This window comes from Mus caroli, chromosome 17 (assembly GCF_900094665.2).
Source record: "Mus caroli chromosome 17, CAROLI_EIJ_v1.1, whole genome shotgun sequence".
NCBI lineage: Eukaryota > Metazoa > Chordata > Mammalia > Rodentia > Muridae > Mus > Mus caroli.
The window spans coordinates 21,651,219-21,663,227 of record NC_034586.1 but is presented as its reverse complement, the minus strand read 5'-3'; the positions used below and the strand labels follow the sequence as shown (position 1 = coordinate 21,663,227).

The following is a 12,009-nucleotide window of genomic DNA, read 5'->3' as shown; positions in this document are numbered from 1 at the left end:
CCCACCCAAGGCGCAATGAAAGTGACAAGTGGCCAAACAGCAGCTCTGGATTTTTATTGGGTTAAAAAGTTGCAGCCACCTTCCATCCTGGTACACAGGATGGGTAAGGGGCTGTGAGCCTAGTCCGGTGGACATCGGGATCAAGCTGAGGACGCTGCATCAGCCTTAGGGAAGGCCAGGTCAGGAGTATTCACAGAGATGGCCACAGCCTGCAGGGCAGTGGGAGCTGCCTTCCAGCCATTTCATGATGTGCTGAAGATGGCCACCATGACTGCAACCCTGACACCACACGAACAGGCCTTTAACCACATGATGGCAGACAGCACACATGCTGGCACAGCGGTGGCACCTGGGAATGGGAGGGCTGTTCAGCTGGGGGGCTCTGGGCTGCCTCCCTTCCAACCTCTCCAACTGCACCATCGCACCTGTCACAGACCCAGCCGCGGCTGCTCATGGGCCGCTTGCAGTGACTACAGTTGACATGCAGCGTGGTGGAGGCTTGGTTGAGGCAGCTAACTGCCCTGCTAGTGCTCAGCTTCACCACCTCATTGGACACATTCCAGAGGCAGAAGCGCTGCAGCAGATCTATGTAGGATGTGTACCAGTGCTCCTGGTGGGGAGGGACAGGCTCAGGTTAGTGTTTCCAGGAACACTGGGGTGTGTGTGTGTGTGGGGGGGGGGGTACAGTGGAAAAGAAACAGGCTCAGATGAGGGAACCAGCAGCCAGTCTGGGGAGACCCTCCCCTGCCCCGCCCCGATCCATCACACACCTGGGTCTGCTCATCGATGTCTTTTCGCACTCTCTCACCCAGCACGATGAGAACAGACACAGCCATCTGCACGTCGCCCTGCTCAGCGTAGAAGCGCAACATGTCCCGTACCAATACACTGAAGAAGTCAGGTGGCAGGCGGCTGTCATAGAGCGCATGTGAGACAGAGAGGAGGGAGGAGGAGGAGTCCACTGGGGCTAATGAAGCTGTGTCTGCCTCATTGCCGCTCACGTGCGGAGAATCCGCCTTGTCCTGCAGATGCTCGGGCCCAGATGGTGTGTCTACAATTTCATGGCGCAGTGGGAAGGCCTCTTGTGGCAGCACATATTCAGGCTCCTCGGCTGGGAGGCAGGGGTGAGGAAAGATGGACCTGAGTGTAGGCTTCCCGCTCCACTCAGCTCCTGCTCACAGAGCCATGTTCTGGGTTGGACCCCTCTATAGCCGACCCAGCCCCTACTCACGGTGCACATGTTCTGTGTCCAGTGGGTACAGCTCATCGTCCTCTCCTTCTACGTCACCCAGCAGGTAGTCAGCAGGCACATCACTCCCCTCTGTTTCCTCGTTATCTGCCCAGCAGGGAAGGGAGGTCATTCAGGGAGTGGCACCCCAGCCCTTTCCCATCAGCATCCCTGCCTACCCTCATTGGTGACAAGTGTGGCTGAAGAATCAAGCAGCGCTGCATCACTCCGTGTGTCCCCTTTGCTGCGATCCAGCCGTGTCTCACTGCCCAGCCCTGTGCCCATATCCTTCAGATTGAAGCTATAGGAAGGGAAGGCTTGTGGGTGGCCAGGCCCTGGCAGTCCACTCTGGGGAGGGGGCAGGAAGTAGCCAAGGATCTACCTGTTCATGAGCGGTAGGCCGCAGGAGCTGCCTTTGCCGACGCTATGGTTGAGATTGGCAGAGGATACCAAGCCAGGGCTACAGTAGATAATCCGTAACATGGTCCATGTCTGTGCCACCTAGGGGGAGGGACCAACCACTCAGGGGTCTCCATCTCCTAAGCAGAATCATATACCAACCCATGGCCTGATCCATTACCACCCAGGAAACTGGCCCCTGGAAAGAGCAGTGTCCACTCTACAGTAGCCCATCTGTGAGGTGTCTGGTGCTAAGATTAGCAATAGAACAGATATGGGGAAGAGAGAGCAGAAGGCAGCTCCAACACCAAGAATGAGGCAGAAGAGCGGGCTGTAGGCACGGGACTCCCTTGGCCTCCACCCTGAGTTTGGGCTAGTCTGGTGGTTCCCATGATCTTTACACTGTCAAATATTGTGACAAAGGCTGCCACTGTGACCAAGTTCAGGGTGGTTGTGGGTATGATGTCCCAACTACAGCAGCAGTCTCTGACCCTGGGTCTCCAGCTTCACATACCTGATTGCGGCCAAGCTCCCGAGCCACTTTTGCATTGTGATCACAGAGCTCGGCTAGTGGCCGGCCAGCCAGAGCATAACGTTCAGCTGTATCCACGAACCAGCTCATGCTGCCACCACTAGACTCCGTCTCAAAGACGCTCAGTGCACTGGAAGCGAGGCCAGAAAAAGGTTCTGCAGGGTCCAACTTGCGCTTGAAGAAGATGGGGTGGCGTCGGTCACCAGCATAGGGTTTACGTCCAGATTCAGCAGCCACCAGGCTTTCCTTAACAGCAAAGGCCAGGTCTCCAAAGAGGCCATAGCAGAGACCCTCAGGGTTGGCACGCTCAACAGGCTGACTGGCATCCCGAAACAGGTGCTGGCATAACGTGCTGTCCTTGGAGCCAGAGAGCAGGAAAGAGGGGTCATGTGGATGACGCCAGGCGATGCCTGTTGTGACATCACGATGCTCTTCAAACATAGCAGCTGGCACGAAGGGACGGCGTACATCCCATACATAGATGTTGTGGTCCACCATCATGGAACACGTGGCCAGGTGGTGGCGGCATTCAGGCCGCCATTTGACTCGGGCCACTGAAGCGATTGTCTGCACACAGTGTATCTCCTTGGCACGATGTGTGGTCATGTCCCAGACCTTTACCATCTTGTCACGTCCACCCGTGGCCAGCCAGCCCCTGTAGAGAAGGTCCCACTCAAGCTGTCAGTGACCTCTCCCATGGGAAAGGAGACCCTGCCACACCCAAAGGCATCTTTTAGCCTCCAGCCTTAAGGCCCGTCTTCTCCCCACACCACACCTGTCCTCTGGGTGCCAATCACAGCAGAAGACAGGCCCATTGTGGGCTGTGAACATCCTCTCACAGCGGTCGGGTCGGCGGATGTCCCAGAGCTGTACGTTGCCATTCTCAAAGGTGGAAGCAAAGGTAAAATAGTCACGGATACTGAACTGCACATCCCGCACGCTCTCAGACTGGCCTGTGGGCACACAGCAGTACAGACATAAGTGAGGGGGCTGGCCCCCAGGGGGTGGGGGAGCCCTTGGAGTGGCTCCAACCATGTCATTCACCAGCCTGTAGCCCAGCCCAGAAACACAGGACTGGAGAAACACCACCAAAATCTGCCTAGGCCAGAGTATGCCAGGTAGTTTCAGTGCAGACTCCCAGCCTCAGTTCCCTAGATTCTGCACAGGCAAAGCTGTAGACCTGCCTCAGAGGCTATGTGTGAGCGCTGGAGGCACAGGAGCCGACCCTAGTTGGCTGTCTATATCTCCCAGGCCAAGGCTTGTGGAAGACCCAATGAATGGAAGGAGGCTCCTCGTTCTCTGCTCAATACCCTGCCAGCTGCCTAGTTAGCCTCGAAGGACCTAAGAGCTCAGCGACCATACCCACCTTAAAAGATCGCCAAACAAGGAGCCTGCAGGTACAGTGTCCAGTGCTTTTCCCTGCCACAGACAGCCCAAGATCTGTTGTAACCCCCAAATTCTCCAGGCCCCAAGGCTCTGCCTGCGCATCATTTGGTCTCATTAAAGATCAGAGAGAGGGGGATGAGGGCTGAATGCAGACAGCTTGGCCTGCCATGAAAGGGGCCCTGTGTGCTCCCCACCTCACTCTGAATCCCAGTCTGAGTCCTGAAGACACAAGGCTCCGCCACTCACTATAGTGTGTCTGAAGGCTCTGCCTTCCCTATTAGCAACACCTACCACCCAGCCTCAATTTCCACTGGTCTGACCTCCTGCCTCGCCCCCCCACCCCCCCACCAGCAGTGTTGGGCTTATCCTTCTCAGGGAGCCAACCGTTCCCATTTCCACCACTCTTTCTGGGCTGTTCCACCTCTGAGGGTCCATCAGAGGGCCTCTGATAGACACACACTTCAGCCTGCCTGTCAGGTCTAACACCTACAGAGATCCGTATGTACCCCAACTTCCTCTGTAGGCCTCACCAGAGAAGGTGCTGACAGAGTCCTTCCTTCGGAGGTCAAAGCACTTCATGAAACCATCTTGAGAGCCACTGAGCAGCACATGGGCCTCGGTGGGATGGAAACAGACTTTGTTCACGGTGCGCTTGTGTTCTGTGAACAGCTGATCCTGCTTGTTGCGGGATGGCCGACCTAGGTTCCATGTAACCACCACACCATTGGTGGCTGCTGTGGCCAGCAGATTCTCATCCATCTGGTGCCAGACCACATCAGCACAGCTCAGGTTGAGCGAGGGCTTCCTACCCACACGTAAATTCAGCTTCTCTACGAACTGCTCCTCCTCAATGGCATAAATCTTGAAGATGCTTCGGCCTGCCACAACAACCTGGGCAGCGTCGCGGCACACGCTGATGGCATTAGCTGGCGCGTCCAGATGGCAGTGCATGGTTCGGCCCGTCAGAGCACTGCCGCTCAGGGCTGTGCTAACTCGGGACATCTTTTCCATGTCTGCACAGGTGTCAGAGGCAGGAGGTCAGTGAAGTGTGCTGACCTGGTCAGCCATGGTGTCTTAACAGTTCAGGTTCAGTCCTCTCGAACCTTCGGCCTGAGATGGTCCATCAGCCAGTCGTTATCTTAGGAAGGTTCACATTCATTGGAGTTCTCCAGAAGGCTCCAGAGCTAACCTGAGGTTCGTCAGCACCATATCTGACGTCTCCCGAGTCTATGTGGTTAATCCTCCATCAGTGAGATCCTGGGGGCGGGGAGTGGTTCCTGACTTCACAGCCCCATACCTCCGAGGATTGTGGGGCTTCCAAGAGGAAGGAACAATCGAGTGGAAAGGGCAGAGAAGCTAGATGGGTATGGACTGAGTTCAAACACCTTGGAATGCAGAAGAGAGGTTACAGCAATAAGTGCAGGTGTCTAGTTGCACCGTGCAGCGGCAACTGAGGGACCAGAACCAGGTGCTAGAAAAGCCTCTGCCCCGTCGCACGCCAGTCATTTACCGCAAGCACAGAGTGGTCTTCAGCTAGAGTACCGGAAGAGACTCACCTACTGCCCGCCCATTACCGGAAGTAGTCCTTTCTTATTCTCACTTCGCCGGAAGTGAGTGACAATTCGTCTTTCACACCATAAGGGTTCCGTGTCTGCGAGCAGCGCTTCTGCAGAGCAAACGGACCAGAATTGGGCTCAGCAGTCTCCCTGGTTTTAATTTGGTTATATATGTCCGCTATTGATCGTTTGGTTAGGGTTTCTGTTTTGTTTTGTTTTGTTTTATGGTTCTGGAAATCGAGCCCGAGACTAGGCTATGTTTATTTTATTCTCAATATCTTAATACCAGTACTTAAACCTTTCCTCTGGTCTTGGAGAAGTAATTTTCTTTTTCTTTTTTCTTTCTTTCTTTCTTTTCCTTTTCCCTTTTTTTTTTGTTTGCTTTTGTTGTTTTGTTTTTTGTTTTTCGAGACAGGGTTTCTCTGTACATCCCTGGCTGTCCTGGAATTCACTCTGTAGACCAGGCTGGCCCCAAACTCAGAAATCCGTACTGGGATTAAAGGCAGGGTTTCTCTGTACATCCCTGGCTGTCCTGGAATTCACTCTGTAGACCAGGCTGGCCTCAAACTCAGAAACCCATACTGGGATTAAAGGCGTGTGCCGCCACTGCCCGGCGAGGAGAAATTTTCTAAGTAGACCTTGAGTTCCACCACTCTGCCACAGTGCCACTTCCCCTGCGGAAGCACAAGCAGCCTGGTGCCTTTTCTACTCTAGGTCATTATTTCACTGTGAATAGGTCTCAGAGACCTGACCCTGACCTTCCTGGCTCATCTGCAGCTCTACCTTTCTTGGCTCCTCCTTTCTCAGCTTGCTTCTATCCCAGCTTCCTTCCCTCTGCGTATTTTCCTTCTTCCACAGTTCATCAGCTGTGTTATAAAACCATGTCTTCTACCTATGGCTTCTACCCCTGCAGAAGGTGTCTCCTTTACATGTAGGTAGGCACGTAGCTCAAATGCCTACCATCTTAGGCCATCCTTGCCACCCCAGTCTAATGTCTCCTTTGTCTTCTGTGGTTTGTGTGATTACACCTGTTTTGGTACTTTCAGAGCCTGACAACCAGTCGTCAGTGGCTTAGTAGATTTAGTCTCCATTGTAAGAAATCAGGGTTGGCTGAGGAGCCTCAAGACCAAGTTCTCAGCATAAAGAAAGATTGTTTGCCCCAAAGGGACAAAGGCTAGGCAATAGGGACAGACAGATAGAGGGCCAGGGAGAAGGGGAAGGGAACAAAGGAGAGGGAGTAGGGATATTTGTCCAGAGGGGACAAAGAACTGCCTCTGGATAGAAAGGAGACAGACATGGCCTATAGACAAATGACACTTTATGACTTTATAAATGTAAGAGGGAGAAACACCATGTTAGAATGAGGTATTTAATTTTGATTAGACAGGTTAATTAAGTGAACCCATGGGGGCTTTTGATTGCTGGACCTCAATACTTTGATAGCTGGGCCTTCATCGCCAGCCTCAGGAGTAGAAGTGGCCAAATAAGGGAACAGACCATGGTGGCTAGATCTAGGAATATAATCTTAAGTTTTTTAGCAAGAAGGACAGAGATTGCAGAGAAGATTGCAGAGAAGGACAAAGCTAGGTAGCAGTCCTCCCTTCAGCACTTGCCCTTTCTCTTGAGGTGTACACAGTAGTCTTGATCTTCTAGCAGTCTGTGATTATTTATTATTTAATCTTTGAGTGTGTGCACATGCGAATGCAAACATATGCCTGTGTGAGTTTTTATGTGTACCAATGTGTGTTCAGGTTCCCTAGGCGGCCAGAGAACATCATATCACTAAAGCTAGAGTTACTGGGCAGCTTAAAGGCATCTGATGTGGGTGCTGGGAAACTGGCCCTGGGGCTTCTGTAGGAACAGGAGGTCCTCTGCACTACCGAGCCATCTATTCAGCATCATTGGATTATTTTAGAACATCACAATCCCTCACTTAGTGACCCAGTGCAGAAGATAAGGCTCATTTCTGCTCTTGGATAGCAAGATCCTAGATCCCTTTGAAGACTTACATTTTGACATCAAACACATTGTTCCCTTTTGTGCATTCAGGACATTAGAGAACTTCTGTTGGTCAGTTGCTAAGGTTCCAGTCCAGCCCTGAGCCTCCAACCTCTCCTGTTTATGGAGTAACTCTGATGAGTTAGGAGGCAGGAGGACCCAGAGACCTGGGCCATCCAGGGCAGAGTTAACCCTTACAACTTGGTCAGGAGACCAAAAAGAAAATAACCCACTTGTGTTTTTACAACTTTTTTTAATATATATTTTTATAAACAGGTCACGTGATAAAATAGCACAAGAAACACTTACCAAATATAAGGTTATATCTTCCGCATATACAGGAGAATGAGGTCGTTATGTACAATAAGAAAATGACTTTTAGGGGTGGTTGGTTTTGTTTGTGTTCCTCTCTCCCCTTCAATTTTCCTCCTACAGTCACTGGAAATATCACAGCTTCAGTTGCATTAATACTTTGGGCAAATGGACAGCTTCCCCCTCCCTGTTGGGGGACTGTGGGAAGAGGGGCTGACGAATCTGGCTCCTGACCACTTCAGCCTGGGGCCTCCCTGGCCAACACTGCAGGGAACTCTTTGGGCTGTTGAATCTTTACTTTTCGTCAACAGCATCTCTCCTCTCTCTCTCTCTCTCTCTCTCTCTCTCTCTCTCTCTCTCTCTCTCTCTCCCTCTGGCTCTCTGGGAATTAGTTTACTCTCTTCCAACCAGATAGGGGTGTCCCAAGATTAGTTGTGGGCGCTGTGTCTCCTGGGGTTCAAGGTTGGGAGGGAAGGCTCCCAGACCCTTCCTCGGTATTGTCACCTAAATGCCAGGATCCCCTAGGACTTCCAAATGTCTTGAGACCTGACAGAACATGCTCACAAACCCTTTGGGCAGGCAAAGGTTTTGGAAGCTGGGAGAACTAAAGGAGGACTGGGAAGGAGCCCTCCTTCCCTGGGGTGTGAAGGGGGTGCTGGCCACTGGGAGGTCAGAATCGCTGGTCAGTACTGACCCTGACTCATGGCCAGGCCCTCTGCAGATTCCACCTGAGGAGACCTATCCAGGGAGAAGCACAGTGCTGAGAGGCCTGAGCTCAGCTGGGGTAGGGGCTCAAATGGGTGGGCTGATCCCAAGGCCTGATAGCCCTGTGGGTGGCTCCAGATTGGGGTCTGCCAGGTGCCTACTCCACCCTTGCACTTGGGTGGATGGGCACCAGTTAGGCTAATGTTGATTGTTCCAAGGTCTGTGTCCTCCTAAAGCTGTCCCAACCTGGCCAGGGCCCAAGGATCTGTAGGCCAGGGGGGAAGAAGGAGATACGGGGGTAGGGGCGCAGGATACAGAGGACAAGAACTGACCTATATATGGCAACAAGGAAGAAGGGAAGCCACTAGGTCAGGTGGGCATGGGGGAGTTGGGCTCCTCAGGGGGCCATGGCTTTGGCAGTGGCCTGTGGTGCCTCATACCCTTTGGAGGGCTCCAGGCGCGGTGCAGTGGAAGATGTGGGAGGCCCTTGGGGGCTCTTCCAGGCCCCTAAGTCCTGGGGGACCAATCCCTCCATCCCCTTGGGCCCTGCCCGGGATGGGGGAACAGCGAGGGGAGGCAGAGAGCAGAATGAAGTGGGGAAGCCAGTGAGGGCATATGCACTCAAAGCATCCCCAAAAGGACCTAGACCCCCAGAAGGCGGGCGAGTGATGGCGGCGGCTGTGGCATGGTGGAGGGCGGGCGTGCAGTGCGGGCACGAGGGGCATGCACAAAGTCCCCGAGTGTGCGTGCGTGCGTGGGGCTGGCCCCTCTGCCTCTTGCCCCAGACAGGGAAGGAGCAGTTGAGCAGAGGAGCAAGGGAGGCACGGGGCGGGGTTTCCCTCAGCTTGCCCCGCCTCCAGCGCAGGGCGGAGAAGAGATGCTCCCGCAGGGATGGAAGAAGGGCTACTGCCCAGGGCGTGGCCGGTTCCCGCGGCCGGGTGGGGAAGCCTGCGCTATTCAATGACGAGGCAGCGCGGCAGGTGCTGCGAGAAGTACTTGAAGAGCTCGGGTGTGGCTCCAGGGCAGTTGGTCAGCTCCAGCTCCTCCAGCTCTTGCAGTTGCACGAGGCCAGATAGCCCCGTGGTGGTTAGGAGCGGGCAGCCTGCAAACATGAGGCATCGGGACAGCCGCTCAGCAGTTCAGCTCCGCCTGGCGGGAGGACTGGACTGGGCTGGGCAGGAGGGAAAGGCTGAAGAGGACAATGACCTGCTAGGGGTGGATTCTACTGGGCTTGCTGAATGAGGCGGGACCTGTACCGGGCGTGGAGGGGTGGGAATCTGACAGGATGGGCGGGACCTCCACCAGGGAAGGATATGTTCAGATTTGGCCTGATGCAGGGTAGATCTGAGCAGGGCGTCACCGACAGGGCTTGGATTCACCCTCTAACCCGCTACCTGGGATGCGATTTGCCAAAACCTGAAATGAATCTATCTGCACAAAGGACCTGATGGGGGCGGGGGTCAGAGTGTGTTGGCATCGTTGCCCACGAGGCAAGAGGGGGTGGGGGGTATCTCACCTGCTAGAGACAAGAGTCGCAAATTTCTCATGGCTAAGAGGTGCTTCAACCCGAAGTCCTGCACCTGGGCGGGAGTGAGAGGAGGTCGTGTTAACTATTTCCACTTGCTTGGGACCTGGAGCCACTAGAGGGGCAGGAGGTAGGGGTTCAAAATGGAGATTTTTCAGTCCCCCCCGCCACACACACCCCCGGAGACTGGAAGCACCAAGAGGGCCTTGGGGAATCTAGAACCCAATGATTCTGCTTAGTTTGGCTGCTGGTTCTAGAGGACTCTGAATGAGGCCCGGTGAAGTTCAAGGATAATCTGTACTGGTCCTCCACCCTGTCCTGTCCCGCCACCCTCAGCACAGTTCCCAGATCCCTGGAGGCATGGAGGTACCTGGCAGCACCATCGCAGGTAGAGGCTGCGGAGAGACGACATGGTGGACAAATAGCTGAGACCAGTGTCCGTGATGCGTACACACCTGTGGTTGCACCAGAAGGGGGACTGCCCACCTTTAAATCACTTTACCCCATCCCCACCTAGGTCCCTCCCCCCTTTTCAGAGATGTCCCTAGAACAAGTCTCTGCCCCACACACCAATGCCCTATTCTCCCCCTGGTCCCACCCTGTGGCCTCTCCTTTTGGAATATGGCTTTTTCTCCAGCTTTGGGCACTCTATTCTATGTGGTTTTCCCCATCCCCGAAGCCTGTAGACCGGCACCACCCACTCTAGGCTTCCAGTTCCTGGAGATCCCACCAGTACCCGCCTGGAGTGTAGGGATGTGTGCACCTGTCCAGCACGAGCTCCTCCAGTCGGTGCAAGTCGCAGGCCACATACTCCAGTGCCATATCGGTGATCCGGGGGCACCAGGAAAGGTCAAGGCTGCGCAATTTGCGCAGGTTCTCAGCTACAAGCTCCACTCCATCATCAGTGACCTTAGAGCAGCCTGAGAGGCTGAGTGAGGTGAGGTTGGGCAGACTGTGCACCACATTGACCACCCCATGGTTGGTTATCTCCCAGCAGGAAAGCAGGCGCAGCGTGTGGGTGCTGTGGCCCTGGCGTGCTGTGAAGTAGGCCAGGGCCGTGTCAGTCACGTGATAGGCCTGAAGGCTTAGCTCTGCCAGGTTGGGTAGAAGTTGTGAGATGGCAGCGATTGCATCATCTGCCACATTGATGCAGTCACTGACGCTCAGGGAGGTGATACGGGCACTGAGGCTGGACCACAGGCCAGCCTCGGTGAAATCGTTACAGCCTGACAGCTCCAGGCGCACCACTCCCTGCATCTGCTCCAGCATCACCTACAGGCAGGCACAAATCAGACCAGACTAAGTCAGCCCCCTGACTCACGCCTGCCTGAAGAAGCTTCTGGGATTCTGGAAGCGGTGGTCTCTCAGGCGTGGGCTTGTGCAAGCATGCATCAGGCTGAACTCCAAGGAGTGCACTTAAACTGCTTGTTATACTTCCCCAATATTCCAAAGGGGGAGGCAGGGCACAGGGGACACAAGCCAAGGTGTGGCCAGTGCAGGTGTTTAGAACAGATGATTTGAATATTAAAATTACAATCCAGGTCCAGGGGTGTGGGGAGGCAGGGCAGGGTGCTTGTAGGAGACTCTTAGCTAACCCCCCCACACCAGCCCAGCAGCCTATTCACCAAGGCAGCTTCACAAGCAAGCAGACACCTACATGTAATTGACTACTCTCTTGCGCCAATCTTGACATCTTAATCACTTTTTAACAAGCCCACATTTTCACTTTGCATTAGGCCCCGAAATACCATCCTTGCTGTTTTTTGTCCTGTATACACCTGAGTATCTTCCAGGCCCCTCAACCTCCCATGTCCATAGGGTTGCTTCTGCATGTCCCCGCCCCCACCCCCACCCAGACCCAGACCCATCTGGTCGTAGCCAATTTTGGGACACACCTCTAGACCAGCGTCAGTGATGGTGGAGCGCTTGAGACTCATGGCCTTGACTCCCTTCTTAGAGAGAGAATAGTTGTCGATGAACTCGCAGATGTCTAAGTCAGAGACACCAACTAGGCAGAAGCCCTCAAAACCTCTAGCAGCAAAGCCCTGTAGGTTCACAAACTCCTTCTCGCCTCCAGGCAGCACGTTGTACAGCTCCTTGGCATGCAGCACAGGCGTGAGACCCGCCCAGAACTTGGGCTGGTAGAGCACACGCCGCCAAGCCTTGCACACCTGGGCTAGTATGCACTTCTCACATGCTGAGAAATACCAGAAGAGCCCATTAAGGATCTTCTCATCTGTGGCCAGTGGTGGCCGCTCCACTGGGGGTCCAGGCACTGGACCCGAGGCTGGTCCACTGGCTGGGGGGCATGGCCCCCCGGCCAGAGCAACCCGGGATAGTGGTGTAGCCAGGCTTGGAGGTGGGAGGG

The 12,009-nt window shown here is 54.4% G+C and overlaps 2 protein-coding genes across 2 annotated transcripts; both read right to left on the bottom strand.

Annotated features, from left to right (window-relative positions):
- Positions 1-33: 33 nt before the first annotated feature.
- Wdr24 (WD repeat domain 24) lies at positions 34-5,131 on the bottom strand. Its single transcript, XM_021149444.2, has 9 exons — positions 4,076-5,131; positions 2,935-3,112; positions 2,142-2,814; positions 1,611-1,729; positions 1,408-1,529; positions 1,232-1,336; positions 771-1,111; positions 426-610; positions 34-349 (listed from the first exon to the last, which is right to left on the bottom strand). The coding sequence occupies exons 1-9, from the start codon at positions 4,554-4,556 to the stop codon at positions 181-183; spliced, it is 2,373 nt and encodes a 790-aa protein (XP_021005103.1). The 5' UTR covers positions 4,557-5,131; the 3' UTR covers positions 34-180.
- Positions 5,132-7,335: 2,204 nt separating this feature from the next.
- On the bottom strand, positions 7,336-12,003 carry Fbxl16 (F-box and leucine rich repeat protein 16). Its single transcript, XM_021149969.1, has 5 exons — positions 11,537-12,003; positions 10,405-10,913; positions 10,012-10,096; positions 9,633-9,696; positions 7,336-9,218 (listed from the first exon to the last, which is right to left on the bottom strand). The coding sequence occupies exons 1-5, from the start codon at positions 11,576-11,578 to the stop codon at positions 9,070-9,072; spliced, it is 849 nt and encodes a 282-aa protein (XP_021005628.1). The 5' UTR covers positions 11,579-12,003; the 3' UTR covers positions 7,336-9,069.
- Between the last annotated feature and the right edge of the window lie 6 nt (positions 12,004-12,009).